Here is a 27,324-nt window from a genome sequence, read left to right as displayed (position 1 = left end):
TATATCCAGTTCGGATTTTCCCGGACTGATTTTTGTCGTCTTGCGGCCAGTCCGGTTCGGACCGGACTGGTTTTTGTCGTTCTGTTGAAACGCGTTATATCCAGTTCGGATTTAAAAATCCAGTACGGAGTGCGGAGCGTGGAGCACGGAGTACGGAGCACGGAGTGCGGAGCATGAGGTGGAGCGGAGATGTGAATTTTCATGCACGTAGGAACACGCGCGTGCTTGATCGTATTTTTGAGTGGGAGAATGTGTCCGTCATAAATATGGGACACGTGGCGCCATTCGAGTGTCCTCGAGATGCGTGCATCGTATTTAATGCCCCACCGCCTCTGAAAAGCTTTAAAAGGAGGTTTTACCCCCTTTCATTCTTTACTTTTTACTTTTCATCTTTTCTTCTTTTTCTTGCTCTGGGAGCTTCGACTTCTCAGTTCTCAGTTCGCAGTTCGTAGTTCCCAGTTCGCAGTTCGAGTTGCGCAAGGACTTGACGAGCTCCACTCACCGGTATTCCTCTCAGCCCTTCTCTTTACTACATGTCTGATAGTAATTCGAGTTCCGAGTCCGGTACGGAGTCCTCCACTAGCAGTAGTTCAGAAGTTAGGCCGCCGCAGGAGCCTGTAATGGCTAGGACGTCCACTAGAGTAGATCTTGTAGATAGTGACGACGAAGGGGACAAGGAGGAGGTGTTTTTAGACTTGAACGCCACTCCACTCCCCACTGTTAGTCTCTCCCGAGCAGAAGGGAGTGTTGAAAGTGACGTTGCTGAGGCGTCTACAACATTCCCTCCTGGTCAGGCGGTGGAGGTAGTCGCTAGAGCGCGGATGGATGCCAACCCAAAATACAACCTGCGAGCTCTAGTCGAAGAGAACTACCTCACCAGGTCCATGCTAGGCGACATTAGGAATAAGTACTGTGTGCCTCCAAGATTTGAACTGAAGGCAGCTATAGAGGGAGACAGAGCCTGTAACGATAGTCGAGATCTCTGTATTTATGAGGAGTCGATGAGGGCGGGACTCCGATTTCCTTTGCACCCATTCTTCGCAGCGGTGCTTCGATACTACGGACTGGCCCCAGCTCAAGTAGCTCCGAACTCATGGAGACTACTGACTGGGTTCTTGTATCTTGTCCACGGCCGGTTAGAGAGGAGCGTGAGCTTGTCGCTATTCCGTGCTTGTGCACATCTGAAGAGGCATAAGGAAGGGGGCTGGATCTACATCAGCCAGCGCCCTGAACTCAAAATCATTACCGGTATCCCCTCGTCAATACATTCATGGAAGAATAGGTTCTTCTACGTCGAGGATAAGGAGGTCAGTGAGCCCTGGCCTGTCCCTCTAGTGTGGGACACTCCGGACACTTCCAAATTAAGTCGAAAGCCGCTCCTCGAGAGTGAGGACAAAGAGACTTTCGCCTTGATGCGGAAGGAGATTGAGCAATCAGGCCTTATCCGCTGTGCAGAGTTCTCAGGAGAGGAGGTGCTAGTTGGACTGGGCGTGAGTGCCGCGACTCCAGAACGTATGTAGCTAGACTTGTCTTTTAAAATATGTTTACTTTTATATGCTCGCTTCTGACCGCTTGCTTGTCTGGCAGAAATGAAGAAACAATCGACTGTCGAGAAGATAAGACAGGGAGCCCAGCCACGGGCACAGGAGGGTGCTGCACAGGCACAACAGGAGCGCCAGAAGAGAAAGGCGACTGTACTGGCGAGTCCGGCCCCGTCACAGGGCACTCCTCCACCCCCATCCCAGAGGCCCAAGACTACGGTGAAGCTAATAGGCCCCTTTGCTCAGGGCGGTGGCTCTTCTAAGTCCGGTGGTGCTTCTACCGGAACCGGTTCTGGAGCTCGTCCTCCTACGGGGCTTAGTGAGCACGTCTTTCGACCCAATTGGGCCGTTCTGAAGGATGACACTGCCCTAGGCGAGAGCCGAGTGGCAGCAGAGATCATGAGCAAGTGTTTGCTGCGGAAGGACAAGCAACAGATCCTTCACGAGCCGCCAGCTACAGGAGAGGAGGCTGTGCTATCCTCGGCTTACCAGGTAAGGAAGTGGTAATCCGTTTGCTAACTTTCTGCCCATTTCTTCCTTTCACCATACTGATGCCTGTTTCTTTCTTCAGATCTTGCTCTACTATAATGACCTCAAGGAGAAGAGTAAGAAGTTCTCCCAAGCCATTACTGCATCTGAAGAGGTGAACGGAAAGTTGGCCGCTGAGGTGCAGGAGCTTCAAACGAGCATCGGGCGAGTAGAGGAGGAGAAGAGGTTGTTGAAGGAGGATCTGGCCGCAGAGAAGAAGAAACTGGTCAAGGCTGCTGAAGCCATGGAGGCTCAAAGAGGAAGAGCCACTGAGAGGCAGGAGAAGGCAGTGAAGGAGGCCACAGAGGCGAAGGAGGCTGAACTTTTCAGCCTATCGAGCGAGGCTTATAGTCTTGGATACTACGACTGCCTCCAGGAGCTCCAGGCCTGCAATCCAAACTTATTGATGCAGAACATGACTCTCCCTGCCAGGCCGAAGATTACTGATGAGGAGCCAGATGCTCCTGCTGACATCACCTCTCTTCCAGATGCTTAGTATTATTATTATTTTTTGTTTGTTTTGACCTCTTTTTGTAATGGTCCTTGAGACCCTACAGCTCTTACCAGCCTTTTTAAAGTGAATTTTGTAATGGCCCTCGAGGCCCCACATATTCTGATCAATGAAATCACATGTCTGTCTCTGATACTTCTCAACTGAGTGATTTGCTTGACTGTGTCTTTTTAATTTTGATAACCTGGGACTGAGGCTGTTGATAGTCGAATTGTGACGAACTGGTCTTTTAACAAGTACCCAAGTTCAGGAACAACAAGTACCCAAGTTTTGTGAACTGGGTTTCCAGTGAGTACCCAAGTTTAAGAACTGGGTTTCCAGTGAGTACCCAAGTTTTATGAACTGGGTTTCCGGTAAGTACCCAAGTTTTGTGAACTGGGTTTCCAGTGAGTACCCAAGTTTTGTGAACTGGGTTTCCAGTAAGTACCCAAGTTTTGTGAACTGAGTTTCCAGTGAGTACCCAAGTTTAAGAACTGGGTTTCCAGTGAGTACCCAAGTTTTGTGAACTGGGTTTCCAGTAAGTACCCAAGTTTTGTGAACTGGGTTTCCAGTAAGTACCCAAGTTTTGTGAACTGGGTTTCCAGAGAGTAAGAGTGAAACAAAGTCTGCAAAAAAGATTATTTATTTATAACAACAAATTGACAAATTTACAAAGTCACCTTTATACGCTGTACATTTTGTCTATTGATAATATCTCCTGAGATTTTTGGAGTTCCATGCGTGAGGTAACAAGTGCTCCTCCAGTGTCTCCAGTTTATAGCTTCCTGGCCGGATAACTTCTTTCACTCGATATGGCCCTTCCCAAGTCGGGGAGAGTTTCCCGACTTTCGTCGGTTGGGAGACGGCTGCCTTTCTCAGGACTAAATCTCCTGTCCTGAATTCTCTGGGGCGAATCTTGGAGTTGTGATAATTTGATACCCTCTGCTTATAAGCGGCGACCCGGATTCGAGATTCTTCCCGGATTTCTTCTAGTAAGTCGAGATCGGCACGGAGCCCGTCGCCGTTAAGCTGCTCGTTGAAGCTGGTGATTCGGGGAGACGGAGCGCCTATATCGACTGGTATCACAGCCTCAGTACCAAAGGAAAGGTTGAATGGCGATTCACCAGTCGTCGTGCGAGGAGTAGTGCGGTAAGCCCACAGAACGTGATAGAGCTCATCTGCCCAACGGCCAGCTTTTTCGTCCAGCCTCTTCTTTATCCCCTGGAGCAGGATTCTATTAGTTACTTCCGTTTGCCCATTGGTCTGGGGGTGAGCAACCGAAGTGAATCTCTGTTCAATTTTTAGGTCCGAGCAGAACTTTCGAAAGTTCCGGCAGTCGAACTGTTTGCCGTTGTCTGTGATCAAGATACGGGGAATCCCAAATCTACAGACTACTGTCTTCCAGAAGAAGTTCTGCACATTCTGCTCAGTGATCTGGGCCAGAGGTTCTGCCTCCACCCACTTAGTGAAATAGTCGATCGCCACTACCACGAACATGCGCTTTCCAGAGGCCGGTGGGAAAGGGCCTAGGATGTCCATCCCCCATACTGCAAAGGGAAGCGGACTAATAATTGGAGCCATTGCTACGGCAGGCTGGTGGATGGTAGGAGAGAACTTCTGACACTTCTCACACCTTTTAACCAGATCCAGGGCATTCTGCCTGATAGTAGGCCAATACAGTCCTCTGAGCAGCACCTTTATCGCCAGGGCTTTGCCCCCCAGATGTTCTCCGCAAATTCCTTCATGAGTCTCTTGTAGTGCATACGCGGCGTCGCTCGGCCTCAGACACTTCAGATATGGGAGAGTATATGACCTTTTGTATAGATTGTCACCACTGAGGGAGAATCGGGCAGCTCTCTGTATCACCTTACGAGCTTCTTTCTTATCCTCCGGGAGTCTAGCATCGCGCAGATAACCCACGATCTCATCCATCCAGCACGGCTCATCTTCCACCTGCATGACTTCCATGGCTTTACTGTCGATGCTGGACCTCTGTAGAAACTCCATGTGTATGCTTCCGAGAGTGGTATATCCAGAGGCAGCCAGTTTTGACAGCACGTCAGCTTTGGCATTCTCCGTTCTTGGCACTCTGATGACCTCGAAACTTGCAAACCGGCTGGAAAGTTGGCGAACCTTGGCGAGGTACTTAATCATACGCTCGTCTCGGGCTTCATAGACACCTTGGATCTGGTTTGCTACCAGCTGCGAGTCGCAGTATGCTTTCAATTTTTGGGCGCCGGTCTGAATTGCTAGGCTCATTCCGGCAAGGAGGGCCTCATATTCCGCCTCATTATTTGATGCACGGAACCCGAATCTCAGGGCGTAATCCGCAGTGAACTCATCAGGCCCAGTGAGGATGAGGCCAGCTCCACAACCGTTTTTATTTGAAGATCCGTCGACATATACTTCCCAAGTTGGTGTGCTGGTTATGGAGTCCTGTCCGGCTGAAGGTGGCCTGATTTCTGTCCGAATTTCCTCTGTCATACGATCTTCAGGGACTACTTTCTCTATAACTGGGAGCTGCAATGCTTCAGGGTCGACGACCTGCTGGGGGATAGTGCACTCTGCTACAAAATCTGCCAGTACTTGGGCCTTGATAGCTGGCCTGGGTGCGTACTGAATATCGAACTCGCTTAGCTCTACAGCCCATTTCACAAGTCGCCCGGAGATATCTGGTCGATGGAGAACTTGTCGAAGTGGCTGATCAGTCAAGACCTTTACAGTGTGAGCTTGGAAGTACGGCCTTAACTTCCTGGCGGCCATTACCAGCGCGTAAGCCAATTTCTCGACCCGCTGGTACCTTGTTTCTGCGTCGTGAAGAACCTTGCTAACATAATAAATAGGTTTTTGCTGGCGGTGCTCTTCACGGACGAGTACAGCTGCCAGAGCCGTGGAGCTGATGAAGAGATACAAAAATAGCTCCTCGCCCGGCTCCGGCTTTGTTAATAATGGCGGAGAGGACAAATATCTTTTCAGTTCTTCGAATGCGACCTGGCATTCTTCCGTCCAGGGCGCGGTCTTGAGTCCCTTGACCGCGCTGAAAAAGGGGAGGCACCTTTCCGCTGATTTGGAGATAAAGCGACCCAACGCCGCTATCATTCCTGTGAGCCGCTGGACTTCCCTGATGGTTTTTGGGGCAGTAAGCTCCATGACGGCTCTGATCTTTTCTGGATTTGCTTCTATCCCTCGCTGGCTCACCATGAATCCTAAGAACTTCCCCGAGCTGACACCAAATGTGCACTTGGTGGGGTTAAGTTTCATGTTGTGCTTCTTCAGGACCTGAAATGTTTCTCTGAGATCAGATGCATGATCCTGCGCACTCCGACTTTTGACCAGCATATCATCTACATAGACTTCCATGTTACGGCCGATCTGGTTCTGAAAAAGTTTGTTCACAAGCCTTTGGTAAGTGGCTCCGGCATTTTTGAGGCCGAAGGGCATAACTCGGTAGCAGTAAGTCCCTTGATCTGTGACGAAGGAGGTCTTTGGTATATCCGACTCGTACATCCTGATCTGATTGTATCCGGAGAAGGCGTCCATGAAGCTCAACAGTTCATGACCCGCTGTGGCGTCAATGAGTTGGTCGATCTTCGGGAGTGGATAGCTGTCCTTAGGACAAGCCTTATTCAGATCGGTGAAGTCGACGCAGGTCCTCCATTTCCCATTAGTCTTCTTGACTAGGACTACGTTTGCCAACCAGTCCGGGTATCGAATCTCGCGAATGAAGTCAGCCTTCAGAAGCCTCTCCACTTCTTCTTTTATTGCCTGCCGCCTTTCGAAGGCGAAATGTCGTCTCTTCTGCTTCACCGGTCTGCAGGTTGAATCAACACCGAGCCTGTGTGTGCTGATCTCTGGATCAATGCCGGGCATATCGGCGGGAACCCATGCAAAGACATCTGCATTGTCCTGGAGAAAATTGGTGAGCTGGTGCTGAATGTCGGTGCTGAGGGAGGAACCGATCAGAGCGACTTTCTCACTGTCCTCTGGGCACAGTGGGATGGAGAGGAGGTCTTCAGCAGGTTGAGTCCCTCTGAGCTCGTCCCTTACATCGAGCAGTTCAATTGGCAGTGACTCAACTGCATTTTTGCCTTTAAGTGCCGTTGCGTAGCACTCTCTGGATTGAGGCTGATCCCCTCGAACTTCCCCCACACCATTGGGGGTTATGAACTTCATTTTTTGGTGGTAGGCCGAGGCTACTGCACGGATGAGGTTCTGGCCAGGCCGTCCCAAGATAGCATTATAGACCGAAGTGGCCCTTACTACTAGAAAGTTGACTATGGCGAAAGCTTGACAAGGTGGATCTCCGACAAGAACAGGGAGCTCGATCTGCCCCACCACTTTCACGACCTCTCTGGAGAAGCCAAATAAATCTGAGTTGGCCGGCTTCAGACGGTCGTCGCCTATCATCATTTTCTCAAAGGCGTGGTAGTATAGAATGTCCGCCGAACTCCCATTGTCTACGAGGATTTTCTTCACCTCCCAGTTGGCGACGAGCATGGTTAAAACCAGTGCATCATCGTGGGGCAGGATAAGATTATCCAGATCTGCATCTGAGAAGGAGATCTCATTCTCCGTTCTCGTCTTTTTGCTGGTTGTGTGCACGGCGTTAACTCGCCGTGCATATGCTTTGCGGGTGGTAGAAGAGGTGCCCCCAGCTGCAGGCCCACCCATAATTGTACCGATGACCCCCCTTGGCTGAGGTTGGGGTGCCTCAGGCTGCGCATTGCCCAGCTGAGGGGTTTTGTCCCGAGCAGGCGGCTGCTGTGATCTTCGAGGGCTGCGGCCCTGGGGGCTCTTTCCTCTGCGCTCTTGGTTGCGGCTGTCAGTTCGGATATACTTTTTCAAATAGCCCCGGCTGATGAGTTGTTCAATTTCCTGCTTGAGTTGCCAACAATCATCTGTGTCGTGGCCGTGGTCCTTGTGGAACCGGCAGTACTTTGAGGGATCTCTCCTGTTTCCCTTGGATATCATTCTAGCAGGCCACTTCACGAACTCTTCTTCGCCGATCGCCGCCAGTATGTGCTTTCTGGAGGTGTTGAGAGGCGTGAAGTTTTCTTCTCTTCTCTGAGGAGGCGGAGACTTCTCTCTCCTGGGAAGTTTATCCTCCCTGCGCTGCTTAGGGAGATTCTTCTCTTCAGAGGTTATCCTCCAATTTGAATTAAGAGCTGCCAGTGTTTCTTCCACCGTTATGTACTCTTCTGCTCCGGCCATAAGATCCGCTAGTGAGTGCGGATTTTGTCGAGCCACAGCTCGACGGAATTCATTAGACCTGGCGCCTGCGAGGAGCGCATTCATTGCTGCTGAGGGATCTAGATTTGGCACTTGAAGTGCCTCCCTGTTGAATCGGCGGACGAACACCTTCAGAGGCTCGTTGTCGTCCTGTCGCAAGGCCATCAGGGAAGCGGTTGTTTTCCTTGGCCTCCGGCTGCTCATGAAGTGGCGGACAAGATCCTCTCCAAAATCATCAAAATTGTTGATGGAGTTCGGTTTGATCCTGGAATACCAGTCTCTTGCTGCGCCAGTTAGCGTCGTTGGAAACGCTCTGCAAAGAAAGCCATCGGAGGCTCCGTGGAGGAGCATAATTGTTCTGAACGTCTCCAAGTTGTCCACGGGGTCTGTAGTGCCGTCATACTGAGGGACAGCGGGCATTTTAAACCCTCTGGGTGCTGGGGCACCCAGAACATCATCAGTGAATGGCGTCCTACTTGAGAACGCCCTGGAGACGGGCCGGCTCTGGTCCTTTGCCAGTTCCCCTATCCGATGGTCCATCTCCTCCATTCTCCGTAGCAGCGGATCCGTCCTGTGGTCCAAGGACCTGATCCTTTCCACAGATTGGCTCTCCCGACTCATACGACGAGGTTGGCGCTTCGCTGGTGGCGCGCGATCTTCATGAGCTCGGCGCCTCTGTGCGGAGGGGGAACGCGACCTTTCACGGTGCTGAGGCTCTGTTTGGGCATGCCTCGTCGCGGGGTGAGGGACTTGTCTGGTGGAATGATGAGTTCGGCCCTCACCATGGTGTGATGACTCTCCCCTGTGGACGTCTGACCTTCCTTGGACAGATCGCGGAGCCTCTGGGGGAGGTTGAGGGGGTACTTGAAGTAGTTGCTGGTACTGCCCAACGAGGGCTGTCATCTGCTGAAATAGAGCTTGAACCTGCTCCGGGGTGGGCAAGGGATTCAGATGTTCTGAGCGAGCCGGGCTCTGGTCTGCTGTAGCAGAAGCTGCTACTACTAGTGATGCAATTCGCTCGCTCCGGGTCCTGCGGGGTAGCGCGGTTTGGGTAGTCCGCGCCCGCGCAGTAGGCATCCGCGTACTCTTGCGTCCTGCCATTTTTGTGAGTGGGATGTGTAAAGACAGCTTTTAGTTCTGGGGTCCCACGGATGGCGCCAATCTGTTAGACCTAAAATCGGTAACAGGTACAGCAGTGATGTAAGAGCTGAGCTGGATGACTAGGGGAGCTGAGTCCTGAAGGACCGGAGTGAACGAGGAGTGAGGTGGTCGAGAGAGAGTCCTGCTATGAGGGCTGAGTCCTGCACAAGGCAAGCGAGGTCAGAAGACCAGACCGGGTTTTACTCCGGACAGGCCCTTCGACACTCAAGTCAGTATGAGCAGGAGTGAAGGGGAGATGTCTAAGAGTTTAGGGAGAGAAGGGATTTTCGCATTACCCATTGGTTTGAGCTTTGAATCCCTTTTTATAGGGAAAACCTGGTGAGGTGTCCTGGACAGGTGTCCTGGACAGGTGTCCTGGACAGGTGTCCAGGACAGATGGCGGCCTGTAAGAGGCTGGAGTTCACCTACTCCAGGACATGTGGCAGGCTGTGAGTGGCTGGAGTTCACCTACTCTGGGACAGGTGGCAGCCTGTGAGTGGCTGGAGTTCACCTACTCTGGGACAGGTGGCAGCCTGTGAGTGGCTGGAGTTCACCTGCTCTGGGACAGGTGGCAGCCTGTGAGTGGCTGGAGTTTTTACACCCCATCATGCATCTATCCACTTCTGAAGCACTTGGGCACAATCCATTGGTTAGTTACAGCAGTCAACATGATGATATGCAAGTTGCTCAGTCAGATAGATAACGGTTACTTATAATTTTGTATAAGAAATTGTTTAATTGTATCATAAATATAGAAATCCCCTCTAGAAGCACTTTATTCTTCTCCACTTCTGTTGCTTTGTTGTTGAAACTACGAACTACCAGAACTCAGAGTGGGGTTCAAATTCTAACGGAAGTTGGCTGGAAATTTTTATGTGACTATATCTTATAATGAGTGGATGTATGTGTAGAGAATCACTCTCACTCAAACCTGATTCAGACGCTGTAAATAGTTCTGTCACAAAGAAGACATACTTGGATTAAAAGATATCTGTCACTTAGCCATCAAGCTTAGTGTTTGGTTATCTGAATCTCTTCTCCGATGGTGTTGTAAGCCATCATTTGTCGACGTTAATAATGAAGCTTTGTGTGTCCTATTTTTAAAACATTTTCAGGTTTTGATAATGGAATTGCAATTTAAATCATGGAAGATCCAATATTTCAAAATTGCACAATTTCACTGATGGAATGGCTCTAGGAAGTGCTTTCTTACTTTATGGTTCAGTTGGCAGACGGTCTCGGACGCTGTTTCTGCTTGAACACGAGCTCCCTCAAGAGGTTTTGTTCACCTTATTTTTCCATCATTGTCATGACTTCATTATTGACGTTTCGAGCATGTAGGTGAATCAATTTATGTAGATGCTTCTCATGTAAAATTGATTTTATTCACAAACGAGGTTTTTGTGGCTTACGTGTAGTTATATTTTTCTTATTCTAATTTGTGTATATTTGTCTTAGTCTTCTGTATTATCCTTTGTTTTGTGCTGTACATGGGTAGTTTACTCCACATTGGTTATTTTTATGCTTGACCCTTCTTCTCCAAAAAAGAGGGGTTGGGCCTTTGCATTTTTATGCAATTTTTTTAGAGATGTAAGAATCTTATTACCTAGGAGCTCTTCCTGAGATTGCCTAGGTTGTCTTCTTTTTGTAACATTTCCTATTTCTATAATTCAGCAGTCAAAAAAGTAAAAAGAACTTGGTTTCCCGAAGGAAATCAATGAGAAATGTAGAGCATACCCCACTTCTTTTCACTTTTGGTTGCAGTTCACCAAGGAGAGTCTAATTCGGTTTTCACAGGTTGGTGACTTTTGAATCTTGGTTAGGTCAGGTTTCAGTGTTTTGAAAGCCGTCTTCTTCAATTTTTTGTAGGCACTGGTGGCATTATCAGGAACTGCACTGGTGAGCACACTGCTCCCATGTTATATTTATCCCCCAAATTTGCTCTAGAAAATTGGAAGAATAAGGATTGTTTTCTCCTGTTGCTACAGACACTGCTCCGAGGAAAAGACCCAGGACAGTCTTCCTTGATCGACGTAAACATCTATTTCTCTGAACAGATGCTTTAAACATGCCAATGTTTTTTTTTTCAATTAAAAAAAGTTTTATCAGGTGGTAGAGGCTTTACTATTTCTAATGGTATCTTTTCTGCAGGGATTCAGGGCGGGTGGTTTCATCTACATTGCAGTTGGTGGAGTGCTCCCAGAAATGAATAGTGGGAGCACAACATTGAGAAGTACTGATAGAATGGCTCTAGGAAGTGCTTTCTTACTTTATGGTTCAGTTGGTAGATGGTCTCGGAAGCTGTTTCTGCTTGCACACGAGCTCCCTCAACAGGTTTTGTTCTCCCTATTCTTCCATCATCTTCATGACTTCATTATTGACGTTTCAAGCATGTAGATGAATCAATGCATGTAGATGCTTCTCATGTAAAATTGATTTTATTCACAAATGAGGTTTTTGTGGCTTACTTGTAGTTATATTTGTCTTATTATAATTTGTGCATATTTGTCTTAGTCTCCTGTATTATCCTTTGTTTTGTGCTGTACATGGGAAGTTTTGTCTTCTTTTTGTAACATTTCCTATTTCTATAATTCAGCGTGTCAAAAAAGTAAAAAGAACTTGGTCTTCCAAAGGAAATCAACGAGAAATGTAGAGCATACCCCACCTCTTTTCACTTTTGCTTGCAGTTCACCAAGGAAGTACCTGAATCTAATTCTGCTTTTCACAGGTTGGTGACTTTGGAATTTTGGTTAGGCCAGGTTTCAGCATCTCGAAAGCCCTCTTCTTCAATTTTTTGTCGGCGCTGGTTGCATTTGCAGGAACTGCACTGGTGAGCACACTACTCCCATGTCATATTTATCCATCAAATTTTCTCAAAGAAAAAGGAAAAAATAAAGATTGTTTTCTCCTGTTATTACAGGCGCTGCTCCTAGGAAAAGACCCAGGACAGTCTTCCTTGATCGAGGTGAACACGTATATGTTTTTTTTTCTCCATTCAAAAATTAAAAAAATCATCTGCCTGTGTGAAGATATTTTCTCTCCATTCAATAGATCATCTGCTTTTTTTGAAGCATCTGTTCAAGTTTTATATCAGGTGGTAGCATAGGCTTTCCTATTGCTAATCGTATCTCTTCTGCAGGGATTCATGGCAGGTGGTTTCATCTACATTGCAGTTGCTGGAGTGCTCCCAGAGATGAATAGTGGGAGCACACCATTGAAAAGGACAGTAATTCAATTAACCTCTCTAATTTTGGGAGTGGCTGTTGCTCTCTGTATTTCCCATGGAGCGAATACATTCACACATATTCTTATACAATTAAATTTTCTCTCAATGGATCCCACATCAACCACTTGATTGCAGTAATCTAATCTACCCAGTCAGTTGTACCTGGAGAAAAGCCCAACCCACTGATGTAATGCAGCATGGTCTTGGTTTTTGAGTGACTTCTTAGCATCACTGTTGGGTGTGGAAGGCCCCACAAGGTTGCCAAATGAAAATGAAAGGAAACTCACAGAAAATGTTGGATGATAATGTAACTTTGATCTTGAGCCAGTGTGGTTTAAAGATGCTTTACAAAAATATGAATCCCCAAATATGGAACTACAAGCCTTTGAAAAAACTGGGAATATCTGATTCTACCCTTCCCCCTACCCAACAGTACAAAAAAGATCTTGGTGCCCTGCACTTTTCAGCATTCAAACCCTTTATATTCTCGAAGAATTCGGAGTATATTAGTTTGAGGAGCCCTAAATGACAGAGGAACGGATTGGTTGCGACTAAGCGCATGATGCCTCTTTCGAACTGCTTGCACTGGAGGCCGCGCAGGTACCACCGCCTTCCCCTCTCCGATTGTTGCTGATAACTCTGCCCTCTTCTTCAAGCTTTCTGCACTCCGTTCCCTCCGTGTTCCTCCCTCCTTGCACAAGAAAAAAACACAGCAGTTTCAGCAAGGAAACCATAGGGTTTTGCTTGCTTTGTGTTAAGATATAAACTGAACTAAATTACTTGAAACATAATCAGCTTTCAAAGATGGCAAAACATATGTGACTAATTAATTTTGGTATGTAAATAAAACAAGATCAAGTTACAAAAACATATGTTACAAAATACACGCACATATGTAAAGTTACAAAAACATAAAACATCTACCAATACGAAGTTACAGATAAAAGAAACAGAAAAGATGACCAGAATTATGATAAATTCAAACAGTAAAAATGTGAACCCCTTGAAGAAACTAGTGCAGAAGCATATAAACAACCAGCATTAATGGAGAAATGAGAATGAAAAGGAATTAAAGCTTACATTTAGAACAGAAGAGTTGGGCATCGGGCATTTCACAGGGCGATCTTCATCAAAAGGTTCGAGTGGGTGATCTATCGGCTCAAATTCAACATCTAATTCAATGCTATGACTACCTTTACCACTGTGAGATGTTTCTTCAACTTTGCCACTACTCGGGATCTTGCTTTCCTTTCCATCCTAATGAAACAACACAAGCACATCAAAACTTATTAAAAAAAAAGGGAACAAACAACACAAAACCCAAAATAAAAAACCCACTATAGGCCTCAAACAACGGAGTTGTTGAAGCAATCAACAAATCATCAAAGCTATTGTCAGCAAGATGACAGAAACTTATAAAACTTAAAAGGAATTGGTCCAATAAGCTCCCGACAAAACAAAATTCTTGCAGAAATTTCTCAACCAGAGATCAGAAAGAAAGAAAAAAAATAGAGAGAGAGAGAGAGAGAGAGAGAGAGAGAGAAGCAGCCCTTACTAATCCATCCCCACATGAAAACCCCATGGAAATGATCATTTGCTTACGCCAGAAACATGGACAAAATCAAGAGCCGAGCTTTATTAAAAGCCCCAAAAGAAAAAGAAGAAAAAGGTGGAGGATTTGGGGGGAAGAAGAGCCCCTAGTGTCTGCTCTTTTTTGAAACAAAGGTTAAAAAAAGAAGAGAAGGAATAAAGCAAAAACAAGGGCATGAAAAGAAGTACCACTATGCATGATTGAGATCGCTTGTAGCCTGTAAAACGAGAAAAGATTCCCACCATCTCTCTCTCTATCTTTAACTCTATCTCTACACACGTTTTTCTCTTTTCCAGTTTCCCTTTCTTCACAAAGAAGAGCATGGTACTTTTTTTTATGTAGTTGGTTTTGTAAATATAGCAGAGGGAAAGAAAGAGAGGGTACGTTGGAAACAGTTGTGCGTGGGTTTTGGATGATTGTAAAGAGAGAGAGAGAGAGAGAGAGAGAGAGAGAGAGAGAGAGAGAGAGAGATGGTACATTGGAAAACAGTTGTTGCTTTTTCGATGTTTAAAAGAGAGATGCTCTCTACGTAGAAAGAGGATATTGTCAGTCTGAAAACAGTTTTGCTTTGGATGGTTTAAGGGATGCTTTCTACGTCACGCAAGGGTGAGTAATACGCACTAGATCTGCTCGTTGTCCTCTGTACTTAGTTGAGAAAAACAAGACATGAATTCCCTTTCATTAAACCGTACACACAGTTTTGAAATTTTTGTTCGATGGATTTTCCAATGGGTGAAGAAGACTGGTGGTGCCGGCACGCGAGCAAGATGGACCCCACGTGGAATGACAAAATAGAACCCTTGGATTGGCTGCCATGCTTTATGTTCATTCAATTTTGTTGCCCGTTAATCTAGACTGTTCATGGTTAGCGCACTACCGAGGGATCAAATCTGAGCCATATATCGAAAATTGGAGTATAATCCATGGTTAATGTTCATTCAATTTTGATGCCCATCAATCCAGACTGTCCAAGTAAACTAAAGTTTGGACCAAGTGAATGATTCCTAACCGTTTGATAAATCACCTGATTTTCAATGGTCAGCAAAGGTGATGTGTAATGATGTAGGGATGGGTCCGTTAGTTGGGCCTCAAAATTCCAATGGGCCACTCTCAAGCCCACTCAGGCCCTGTTTGTTCTGGATTTTGAGAACTAATTGTAAGTCCAAAGCTGATTATTGGACTCAAAATTAAACTTTCATGGTCGAGCCTAGGAATGCGAGGTTCAGCCAAAATTGGGGGTCTTCTTTGGAATTTGAGCCAATGAGAGAGAAAGATTCCAACAAAGCAAAGGTACAGGAAAGATACCCCATCATCTTACTATAGACTGGAGTGGGTTAGATGAATTAAAGATGAGGATCATTATCATTGGTAGTCACCCTTCTGTGTGGTTCTCAACCAATGATTTAGCTCATCACTTGTCTCATCTTGGTTTCATCTCTTAGCTCAGCTTTGTTTAGATAGAGACAACTTGGCATCTTGTCATGTCATCTCCACTATAGAGACTGCTAAATCAACGGTCTAGATCACTTTACTCTAATGTGGGTGGCCGCAGATTATGCTTCTTCTCATACTATCATTCCCCTTCCTTGATCTGGTCAACGCTACTCGGAAGGGTATTTCGGTCACTTTGTTGGGGTATTTCGGTCACTACAACAATTTCAGTAAACCCAAAGGAGATTTCCGTAATTTGGAAAGCCCATTTTGCTCCTCTTTTTATGTGCCTCCTCTCCTAATCTCTTTTCCCTCCACCTTCGCGAAATATTAAACTGGCTTATGAAGTCTAGCATCATTACTTTTCAACCGTTGGATCTAAGGCACTGATTGTCTGATCACGACACACGTCATCCGTAGGGCAGCCCGAACGCAGAATAAAAAGGGTAGAAAGCGCGTTTAAATCATCGTCTTTCTCAGAGAAATCACGTTCATCATATACGAAGAGAGCTCTTCTCATTTTCTTCGCAAGATTGTTTTTTAGGGGAAAGAAAAATGGCAGAGCAGCTAACGGAAGAGCAGATCTCTGAGTTCAAGGAAGCTTTCAGCCTATTTGACAAGGACGGAGACGGTAGATCTCTCTCTCTCTCTCTCTCTCTCTCTCTCTCTCTCTCTCTCTCTCTCTCTCTTCTTCCCTTGAGATCTTCGCTTTCCTTAGATCTTTGATTTTTGTTTCGAAAACCCTAGGCTTAGGTGATTTATGCGTAAATCGTGTCGATTCGTTTTGGAAACCTTGATTAATGGAGAGATCGAGGTTTTCTGCTTTCGAATGAGGTTTTATGATCATTCTTTATTTAATGAGGTAGACTTTGGTTAATTTTTTTGGATTTTATCTGTGCATTTTAATCTGGAACTGTTCGTGCGTTTATTGATGCGATTGTTTATGTGATCGCTTCGCCTCTTCTGGAAATCTTCCGCTAATTATGTGGCTAAGTTTCTGTTTTCATCAGATCCAGATCTGAAAATCAGTGTACGACGGATCGATGTTTATTTTTATGTTATTTTTAGCCCGTTTAGCAACAGTACGCGAATGCTTTTGTATGATCTGATCGGGGAGATGATTTGGAGTGATCTCGTCCAAATCACTTTTCAGTTTTGATGTCGTGCGATTGTGTTTCTTCTAAAAGATTGGAAGGAATTTTTTCGTTGTTGTTGTTATTGTAAGGATTTCTGATTTGGTTATTTGAAGTTTGCTATATAAACTATATGCCTTTTGCTCTCCTATCTGCATGGCCGCACTCGGGACTGGATTTTTATTTGGTTTGATTGTCGGTTTCTGTTTTATTTTCTGCAGCATGATTTGTCATTTTCATTCGGAATTAACTTTTTGTTTTAGATTTTAAAGCTCTCTGATCAAACCGCCATATCTTGTTCCTGTTCGTTATCAGAATAACTTGTCTCTGCGTTCTTTGTCTGTGTCTGTAGCTCTTCCAAGTTAAACATGTCTTATTTTGCTACCTATAGCATCACTTCCTATCTCGGTTCAAGTTGAAAATTATGAATAAATCCTAGCTATGTGATTATTAGGAGTCTAGGACTCATTTGGACCACAGAATAAGAAATTTGGTTGTTATTCAGAAGACCGTGGTCCATATGGCTATTGATTTTTTTTAATTTTTATTTTTTTATAAATGATAAAGAAAAATGGTGTTTTGCTAACTATGATCAAGACTAGGATCAAGTAAAAGGAGAAAGTGAGTTTTCCATATGGCTATTGATGTTCTTACCTATAAAAAAATAAAATTAATGTCTTTCTTTGATGGAGAAGGGGGTTTTGGATTTAGATTAACTTAAGTAATTGATGGAATATCAATTGGGTTGAGCATTGCTCCCATTTTCTTCTTCTCTTGGATGTGTTTTTATTTCCCTTTTTCTTCCCCTCTTAAGCACCCGCATAATCTATGAGGCCATGATAAGGGATTTTTATAGCTTGCTCTAACTTTTCCATTTTTCTCTTCTGTTCATGCAAGTGGAGAACAATGCAATTAGTCGAGTTCATTGAGAACCCCTCTTTCAAAAAGTGATGTAGTCAATGTTCTTACTGCCTATCAGGTCATAGCAGGTAGTCAATGTTCTTATTACGCATCAGCCAGGTCATGGAAGTTCACATTTATAAATTACAATAAGGCAAGTGCTAGCATCATAGCAAATGTTTGTCATAAATGTATCACATTCAAGGCTAACATCGTTATTCATCGTTATTCCTTTTGATCCTTCTCTTTAGGTCCGTACATAGACAAGTAATTACAGGGCATTGGGGATGTCTATGTCTGGCTGTTTAGACAGCCTTCTTCTGGCTTGTATCTTGAGGCTTAATAGATAATAATGAGATGGACATGTTGAGCACATGTCTAGGTTTTCCTTCTCTGTAATTCAGTTTGCAAGGTTGATTCCTTTCCAAGAGAGGTATATTCTATCAGATAAAAATATGTGGCCTCTGAATTTATAAATTGCTTGGTGATCTTTCGCATCGTTATCTGGCTTTTATAGCCGAATCACATTAAGTGTTGAATTCAACTGCTAAATCCAAGCACATGCAGTTTCCCATTTGCTATATTTGTTTCGCTCAAGCACAGGAATCCACTTTCCTCGTCCTTGCAAGATTTGGTTTATACTTGTTATGGAACTTCAGTTTGTTCGCTCCCTTGCACTCATGCATCTTGATTATTTTATTTTGGATTTAGGTTCATTTTTCTATGGCCTTTGGTTTTTGAGTTTCTTCTTCCCAGTCATTTTGGGCATGCTGCTCTTTTGCCACAATTGTTTCCATTTCTCATGTTTGTATCCTTTTTCTGGTTAATTTATCCATTACCTCCTTTATTAACTATTGCTACTCATGTTAAGCAATTTTATTTTCGCTTGTTAATATACATCTGATCTTCCTCTATGCAGGCTGCATCACCACCAAAGAATTGGGTACTGTGATGAGATCTTTGGGACAAAATCCTACTGAAGCTGAGCTCCAAGATATGATCAGCGAGGTTGACGCAGACCAAAATGGAACAATCGATTTCCCAGAGTTCTTGAATTTGATGGCACGGAAAATGAAAGTGAGTTTGTCTTGCACACCGCTTGTCTTCAGTATCTCAGTGTATGAATTGCGGTTTACTCCAGATGACTTGCGTTTCTGGACCCATAGTTGGTTTGCTGATGTTCAAAGTGTAGAAAATTCTAGTTGCATAAAGTTTCCAATAGGCTTCTAGTTTTGGGAGCTCATAAATGCTCTCCTCTCTTTATCATTCTATTAAAGCTGTCTGTATATTTCCTTTTTACAATATATTTATGAGAAGATACTCTTTTGTAAAGAAATCATATGATGAATGGCCATATAAACACGTACTCACTACTCATCATCCCATCCTTGATATTTGATCCAACAGCAGCTCACATTTTGAGGAATTGCTGTTGCATCAAATATCGAGGGCGGTACTTCTATTTATGAGAAGACACTCCTTTGTAGAGAAATCATATGATGAATGGCCATATAAACATGTACTCATCATCCCATCCTTGATATTTGATCCAACAGCAGCTCACTTTTTGAGGACCTGCTGTTGGATCAAATATCAAGGGTGGTACTTCTATCGTACTACCTTTACGTGTTTATACGGCCATTCATCATATAATTTCTCCTCATTTGTATTGTGTGTGTGTGTGTGTGTGTTTTTTTTTTTTTTTTTCGTTTCATACTTTGAATATTCTTAGTTTTATTTTCTTTTTTTCTTATTGCATGATTTGATGGATTAGGCATAATGCTTCTATTGGACTGCACGTTCCAATGGAGGCCATCTATCTTATTGTTTTTGTTCATCTTAACCGGTGAGCGGTGGGAGATTTAACTGATGGGTGAATCTTTGTGCTGCAGTTATTATTTTAACTAGGATGAATAACTTTTGGAAAATTAGATTGCCATTCAAAAAGAAATTTTTTTTTTTTGGAAAATTTGGGTGTTATATTGTCTTATAACTTGGGTTGAAGCCTCTTTGGGTCATCACCAGCCGCAACTTCAAGTATTGTGATTTTGAATAGTTGGTGAGGGTTTTTATATGTGAGCTATGTTAGCATGTGCATGTACCTTCCCATGTGCCTGACCATGGCTCTATGCCTTTGGGTATGCTCAGCTGTGGATGTGTGTATGTTGCGTGGTTTGTGTGTCTATGATTGTGTCAATAAATTATTGTACCATGCCATTCATTTATATTTAGATTCCTGGTTTAGTACTCCTCGGAGTACCAAGTCACCTTCTTTTCCCCAATCTCAACCTTAACAATGTAAACAACACCCACTGATATGACGATCTTAGCATGTGATCATTGATAATGACTATCTTATGTTCTCTTTTCTTTTACACATGGTACATAGGGTTTCTTATTGAGGAAGACCTTAATGTTCCCTGTTATCACTTAGAATGTTTCATTTTCCATCATTTCTTTGCCCTATTCAGTTTCCAGTATAGCAATGACGATAAGAATCTATGCATTACTGATGAAATGCTACTATTCTTAGTTTACTAACTAAATTTGTAGCTCATGTATTATAGATTGTTTGATAGGTAGTTTTGACGTATCAGCAACCTACAGAGTGCTCATCGGGGATGAGCATTCTTTTAAGCATCCCTTTTCAAGACCCTGGCGTCGTTTATCTGGGATAGCTGCTGCTCCTCTATTCTCCGTTCTGATCCTTTCCAAGTTATTTTGTTGTAGTTCAGGTTTTCTGTTTCAAGTGTTTCTAACTCGTGCTTTTGGACTTGATAGAGTGTATCATTATATTTCTTTTTATTTTGATAACCATAACAAATTTATTTCACTATAGATAACCAAACATTTCAAGGGGATGAGGCTCCCCACCATACAAATGTAGCTACTGGTCCCATCATATGAGCCTTAGTTCCTAACTACATTGGCATTTCTGCCTATCCACCCAATCAACTTCAATGTTACATGAGAATGATTTCTATTTCACTATTTTCTGCTCCAGCCTTTGCCATTTTGTCTGCTTGTTCATTGGCTGATCGCTTCGTGTGCACGAACTCAGGATGAACGCCCAAGAAAATATCTATTACTTTCGAGATGTTACCCACCAACTTCCAAGGGCCCATACATCTTGCTCATGCTAATGCATTGGTAGAATCTCCTTCAATCAATGTTTTAAATTTTGGTTTCGGTTTTGATTTCGGTCGTTACAGAAACTGATACATTTATGTCTCAGTTGGAAATTTTAGTGGGAATCATGTAAAATCAAGGTATAGAAGCATATACAAATGAAAGAATTTTAAGATGAAACTTCAATAAATACTTCGGTTTTTGTGGGGCATCATTGTGAGTGGATGCGGGGGTTATTGTACTGATCTGGTACTGTTGTTTTTGGGGACATCTTGTTCCCGATCAATTGTAAGATCTCAATTATTAAAAAAGACTTTGTTATCTTTAAAAAAAAAATACACTTCAATAAATACAAGAATAAGAACAAATACATACTTAGAAACCATCACATAAGCAAGACAACCGTCCATGATGGTTTGATAGCATAAACATGTAGTCACATCTGCTGTCACACGTGTATGATATTTTCAGTACATAGTAAGTTTCAGATGAAATTCATGGAAGTATTTATACATTCTCATACACCACATTTCACATGCAATTCATACAAATATCTTCATGTAAAACATATTAATATAGTATACCACTAATGCACTTACGATTTTAGTCACTTTGGTGGCGATGGAAACATAAACATTTCAGTTGTTTCGTGTCAGATTCGGTGGAAATTGAAATCAATGATTAGCAAACCACCTTAAACCCCAGAGCAATGCCTGCCCTTCTGTCTCATTAGAGCCGCCCTCCGCAGCTGGACCGGAGGAAGACAAAAGCATGCATTCCTTTTCATCGCAAAAAAACTCCACCAATCCCCACTTTTCTAGGATTGCCCTTCATTAAAGTTGAACTTTACCCAACCAAGAGGTGGGGAGATCCATTTAGGATGGCTTTTATTCCTCACCCTTTTTTCATAGATGACCGTTTTCCAATTCCTTGTACTAAGGTAAGACATGTTTGGCTCCTTCGTGTGTATGAAAGTGGTGTCATAAGTTTAGTCAGAGTGGGTACAGTTAATAGCTAGCTATATAGTGTAGGCATGCTCCCTGATTCCGGTGGTTGGATCTTATCTTAATCTTTTGCCGTGCTGTTTGCGGTGAGGTGATGATGAACTGGCATGTCTCTGTGCTTTCCTTTTAAGATGTTTCTGGGTGTTGTCTTAGAGCTCTGATTTTAAAGATTGTGTCCAAGTCCTTCGTGTGTATGAAAGTGGTGTCATGAGTCTCATGACAGACCTTGTGTTGCTTGAAGGTGGTGGTATAATGATAAACCTCTGTGTCATTTCAGTATGTAAATATTTTTGTCAAGCATGTTTGGCATAATGTGTATCTGCATATACACATATGTTTGTTTAATCTTGGTACTTATAATAATCTGTCACTAGTGATTACTTTCTCTGATTTGTTGCTTCTAACTTCTTCAAACTCCACGTGGAAAGGATACTGATTCTGAGGAGGAACTGAAGGAGGCTTTCAAAGTCTTTGACAAGGATCAGAATGGTTTCATTTCTGCTGCCGAGGTGAGCTGTGTACCAATGATACACTGTCTTTGCATATTTCTTCACTAGAAGTTATTGCTGTGCTACATATTTGTTTTAATTTTTTACTGAAATATGAATTGGCATGAAAACCCCCTTGCAGTTACGGCATGTGATGACCAATCTGGGAGAGAAATTGACAGACGAGGAAGTGGATGAGATGATCCGTGAAGCTGATGTGGACGGTGATGGGCAGGTGAACTATGAGGAGTTTGTCAGAATGATGCTTGCTAAGTAAAGGACTCTCGCTCATATGTGTACGAAGGCTAGTATTTTGCATAATGCTGTAGTACCTTGAATATTTTCGATTGTTATGAATCGTTTTTCCTGTTTTCCTTTTATTACATTGCTCTGGCAAAGTGGATTGCTGGACCCGGTTTCATTTGTTTGGTTTTCGGCAGCGATTATTGCCTTTCAGTGAGTTCGTTTGGAGCCTTTGGACAAGGATTTTTACATCAGAAGCAATATATGTGAAGACTGTTGCATTCTTTTGAGCTTTGGTTGTCTTTTACCCAATGGCTCAGCATCTAGTAATCTGATGAGCAAATGGTGTAAGAAATCAAAACTCAATTGGTATCAGAATTTGGAAAATCTTTCAATTTCACGACACAATTTAGCCTGTACGAATGCTAAGATGATCCTCAAATTTGGGATTGGATTTGATCCCTTTCAAAAGCTTCAGAACTTGAGTGGGAAAGGAACCGTGGCGAGCATGTGACCATTGAAATGCGCACTTTGAATTGTACTAGTATACAATAAAAGGAGGTAAATTTCATTAGATACTGATATTTCCACTAGGATGTTTTGATTAGGAGAACTCACCTTGCATTTTATTATTTAACCAGTTTTCGAAGGTTTTTACAATTTGGCAATTTTCTACTTTCTTTGTTCCAAAAGACCCATTTAATTTGTCATTTAATAGTGTTTGTCAGATCCCCACCATGAAGGAGGGGTGACAATGGACACAGGCGTTCTAAAAATAACTCATGTCTAAAATCGTCTCTTTAGGAGGTAACCCTTCAATTTTTGGAGGTTTTTTTTCTTTTTTTTATTGGTTGCAGATTTCATTAATCAAAGCTGACTGAGGCAGGCAACCCAAAACAGGAACATACAGTATGAAATACAGAAAGATAAATGGAGAGTGTTTTTTTTCTTTGATTTTAGAGCCATCAACTTTACACCAAACATGAGGGTTAGGATCAACGTACAGAGGCCTAGCTGCGACAGGGATCAACATATTAATTGATAGATCATAGTACAAGGGTTTTAAATTTCGGTTTTGGAATGCGTTTCGATCCTCACCAAAATTGAAATTTTGGATTTTCGGCGGAACTCTTAGAAATTTTTTAACGCCTATTTGATCGGGTACAGAATTTCGACCTAAATTTCCAAAATTTCGATAATTTCAGCTGAAATTTTGGGATAATATTTAATAATTATCAAGAATCGAGGTGTTGCGAAATTTCCCGAAATTTAAAACCTTCATACAAACACACAAAATCTCTAAATTATAAGGGGTATTTGTCTTCTTTTACCTGTTTCTTAAGAAAAGAACTCATCAATCGTTTTGAAGTAAATGTTTTAGCTTGTGTGATTACTAAATAAGCTATTTTCTTTGCTAGCCAGAAGTTCATTTGGAATTAACTCTTTTGTTTTAGATTTTTTTCCTGATCAAGGGATTTTGTAGTCTGGTGGCTGTCCACGTATTCAATGTATATTATGGAGCTGTTTTCTGAAAACTGTAAGGTGTGCCTTCCTCTAGCATTTTCCATAAGATGTAGATAATAACACTAGGAGAATCATATGGTTAAGAGTTAAGACATGGCTGTACCGAAAGCAAATTAGACTCTCATAAACAGGTCCCTTCGGTAGGAAGCAGACACATTTTTTAAGCTTCTAATAATCAAGTGTCAGTGAAAATATATTTAGGTCGACCCTTGAGATTCAGAACCAGTCCTTGGAAACTTTTGAGAACTCTGATGTTGGGAGACTGTCTCTTGTACTGTGTAGTAGGTGTAATTGAGCAAATATTAAACTAAATTGCCAATAAACCAAAACAATTCATGGTCTAACACTATGTTACCCAGTTAGCCCAACCAGTACCTGCTAACTGGTTAGGCAATTTGAAGCTCAATTTTGACTTCCTACATCAATATTTTTAGATCTTAGATATGTGTTTTACCTTCTAATTTTGAGTTAGTAGTAGTACTAACTCAAAAAAGTTGCCTATTATCAAAAAAATAAAATAAGATCAAAGAATAGGGAAATAATATCCCCCCCTCTTCCCTTCTCTAGTGAGAATGGTTCACTGCTTGAGGATAAATTCACCCCCTTTAACGTTTTTCTTTGCCTTTAAAACTTAACTAATAACATCAGATCCAGCTAGACTATAGCTTTTTACTAAAAAATTTCACCCGATGTGAACATTCAGTTTTGTAAGTGAGATTCTGATAGGCTTCATCCTTAAAATAGACCATCTAAAAAACTGCAAGAATAACCCAAAATTGGGAAGGGGGCAGCTAGAATGCAGGGGGGCAGCTACCCCCTACCGAACATCCCCATTAGGAAAGAACCTACAACTGAAAAGATTAGAACATCTCCGGCCTTAAAGAATATGAATCAGATAGGATGAAATGCCTTGTCTTGTTCCATAGCTTTTTTCAAATCTGTCACTAAATTTAGTTAGCTTCCATAAACAAAGAAGCAATAGGCCTGTTACGGAAACCAAACCCATGGCACTCCTAATCAGCCCCAAAAAATGCCCCTGTGAATCCCAGCTTGTTTGCAAGAACTGCAACAACTTACTCTGCAATTTCTTTTCAGACATTCATCAATTATCAGCATTTTAGAATCATAAATTAACCACAAGAGTGATCTACATTAGATAAAATTATATTGTTCAGCACAAGACTCAACAGGACACTTTTTTGTAATAAGAAATGAATAAATTCAGCTTTCCCTATGTTTCTAAATTCAGTTGTCCCTAGCATCCTATCCCACTCGGATTTCTACACTAGTCAACCCACTCAGATTTCTCGGGTGTTGCATTGCCTCCGTTGAAGAATTAAAAGGAACATAAATGCCAATATGCTCTAGCATTTTACAACCAAGGGATCCCTATTTCATAGACTCTAAAGATTCCTACGAAGAAGGTTTAAAAAAGCGGTTTAATTGTGACAGTGACACCATCATAAGTTATAACTCACTAGAACTGAGAATTATGCCCAAAACGAAGTGGAGCAATTGACTGAGACAAATTAGTGAAAACCCAAACAGGCCAAAACCATGAAAGTTAAGCAATTGATTGAGAAAAATTAGTCTGCCCAAACAGGCCAAAACCATGAAAGTTGAGCGAGCACTTATTGTATCCTGCTCCACAGAAAGCGATTTAGCTGTGGATGCTCCTCCACATCTGCTCATTCAAATTTCCTTGTATCTATAGAAAGAGAAGACTTTGATACTCCTAAAAATGGGATGGCTTGTTGCCCACTGGATGACCACAGCAAAAATTTGTCTTTGAATGCTGCGCACACCACTAAAGACCCCTTTAAAAACTCTCCTGTTTCTTTTCTTCCCCTTCAAACTGAGCCAAGCAGCAAAAAAAGGTGCCAAAGGGTTCAACCTCTGGGAGGCCAAGGAGTGTAGACCCAAGACTCATAAAGATCCGCAATATGTTAAGAACCTAGCTGACTCTGAAAAGACCAAGAACAAAGGACCACCAACAGCATCATGTGTCACACACTCATACCTCCCTCTTTGGGCAGTCCCTTGATTGGTGACCTTCGCGACATAGGAAGCAATAAGACTCGGGATTTTTTAATCTTTCAGATAAAGAAAACGAATCTCATGCGTAAAGCTACGATGAAGTAAAAGATGATCCACCGACTCAGCACCAGCTACGCATAAAGCACAATGATTGAGCTTCGCCACATACGAAGCAACATGATGTCTCATCATACGACTGGGCATTTTATTATCTTCAAAAAAAGGACTAAATCCCAAGCATGAAGCTACAATGAAGTAAAAGATGATCAAATGGCTCCCATCAGCTATGCATAAAGCATAATGATTGACAATTATCATATGTCTATGGCAGAAGTGTTCAACAATAGGAATCTCGTCGAGACTAGTATTCCAAAAGGGAAGTGAAATATCCGCCCCTTTTGATTACTAGGGACAGCCAACAGCAGTGTATCAATGACTAAAGAGGGGCTCATGTGCTTGACGTCAGAAGAATTCAATGGGCTCGATTGCTACATACACTGGTGCTAGGTGTCCCAAGTAAAAAAAAGGGCGAATTTATCATTTCCCTTCCAAAATAAGGCTATAATCCTATGAGGGTCCTAAGACCTCTACGCAAGTGAAGGGCTTGAATGATGAGCCAGGTGATTATAAAAAGAATGGAAAGAGAAGATTCTCAACGAGGACCATTTCCAGACTCTTTAATCAATTCCCTGCTTCTTAGCGTACATCAAGTTAATCCTAGCCAGAAATAAGACAACTATATATCGACCTCCCAATCCAAAAAAATTCCTACGAACCTTTACACACCAATCTAGTTTCTCGTTTGATATACATAAAGAGCGTTAGAGATGCCAGAGCTAGAGAACTTCTTGTGACAAATGGAGTAATACCTTAGGATGTAAGGATTGAGGGTGAGGAAGACAAGATGTACACATGTCCCTCATCGATGATGCCATGCTCCAGTGGCATAGGCGATATGGTGTGCACAATCAAACATGGAAAGATTTCAAGGAGGATACGTACCCATTCCTTCCTGGTTGGAAGAGACTAGTGCACCTCAATCACTCGGGGAGAATTTGTGTGTATGTGAAGGGGTTCACACCACCCATGCTTGACTTTCCAGACATGGCAAAGAAGGATGAGCTCTTCTTCTTCATGAAGAGGCTACAACCATGGGCCAAGCAAAGCTCAAACGGTGTACAGGACTTGGCTTCAACCTTGAATGCAATGGAGAAGATGGTGGAGTTCACCTGTAGAGAGGATATTTTCGAGAATCACAAGGCCCACGAGAATGAAGGTGGGGGATATAAGAGGTCTCACACTAACGAGGAACAAAAGAAAAGGGCAGAAGATAAGCCCAAGCCCAAGTCCTATAAGAATGCCTTTGGTTGTGGTGAAGGTCACCGAGCAAGGGATTGCATAAAGGAGGAACCCCCCTCCCCCCCCCCCCCCCCCCCCTCTCTCCCGCGCCGCGTAGTGTGATAAGGGTTGACCACAAACAGTGTAAGACACCTAGCAGAGGGGAAGAGAAGGAACAACAAATCAGTGTTCAGGCTTAAGCAGCCTCAATATGATAAAGGACCAAGCGATGTGAGTTAAACCTGTGAAGAGACTGTTGATGCACGTGGATGGGAAAATCAATGGCAAGGCTATGAGGGCCTTGGTGGACATAGGTGCGACTCACAACAGTGTTGAATGAGGTCAGGCAGTT

At 43.1% G+C, this 27,324-nt stretch overlaps 3 protein-coding genes across 5 annotated transcripts; 2 read left to right on the top strand and 1 right to left on the bottom strand.

Moving 5' to 3' along the window:
• The first annotated feature begins 620 nt into the window (after positions 1–620).
• LOC143881284 (uncharacterized) lies at positions 621–12,283 on the top strand. Its single transcript, XM_077384270.1, has 8 exons — positions 621–1,512; positions 1,588–2,033; positions 2,113–2,454; positions 9,931–9,992; positions 11,163–11,262; positions 11,657–11,758; positions 11,849–11,893; positions 12,068–12,283. The coding sequence occupies exons 1-8, from the start codon at positions 621–623 to the stop codon at positions 12,281–12,283; spliced, it is 2,205 nt and encodes a 734-aa protein (XP_077240385.1).
• Positions 12,284–12,447: 164 nt separating this feature from the next.
• LOC143881665 (uncharacterized) lies at positions 12,448–14,083 on the bottom strand. 3 transcript variants are annotated; one of them, XR_013251979.1, is made up of 3 exons: positions 13,493–13,670; positions 13,235–13,411; positions 12,448–12,845 (listed from the first exon to the last, which is right to left on the bottom strand). XR_013251979.1 is itself a non-coding variant. In XM_077384890.1 (3 exons), exons 1-3 carry the CDS (start codon positions 14,066–14,068, stop codon positions 12,618–12,620), a joined length of 540 nt encoding a protein of 179 aa, XP_077241005.1. In that variant the 5' UTR covers positions 14,069–14,083; the 3' UTR covers positions 12,448–12,617. The 3 variants fall into 3 exon arrangements, 2 of the variants coding, with proteins under 2 accessions (XP_077241005.1, XP_077241006.1); XM_077384890.1 differs by lacking the exon at positions 13,493–13,670 and adding an exon at positions 13,934–14,083; XM_077384891.1 differs by lacking the exon at positions 13,493–13,670 and adding an exon at positions 13,710–13,865.
• Positions 14,084–15,605: 1,522 nt separating this feature from the next.
• Positions 15,606–22,213, top strand: LOC143881666 (calmodulin). Its single transcript, XM_077384892.1, has 4 exons — positions 15,606–15,807; positions 18,129–18,286; positions 21,771–21,851; positions 21,973–22,213. The coding sequence occupies exons 1-4, from the start codon at positions 15,732–15,734 to the stop codon at positions 22,105–22,107; spliced, it is 450 nt and encodes a 149-aa protein (XP_077241007.1). The 5' UTR covers positions 15,606–15,731; the 3' UTR covers positions 22,108–22,213.
• The last annotated feature ends 5,111 nt before the right edge of the window (positions 22,214–27,324 follow it).

The sequence above is a fragment of the Tasmannia lanceolata genome, unplaced genomic scaffold, assembly GCF_043159265.1.
Source record: "Tasmannia lanceolata isolate RefF3 unplaced genomic scaffold, GAP_Taslan_0.1 ptg000007l, whole genome shotgun sequence".
NCBI classification, from domain to species: domain Eukaryota; kingdom Viridiplantae; phylum Streptophyta; class Magnoliopsida; order Canellales; family Winteraceae; genus Tasmannia; species Tasmannia lanceolata.
Note: the sequence above shows the minus strand (reverse complement) of the source record. Positions and strands in the feature narration are given on the sequence as shown.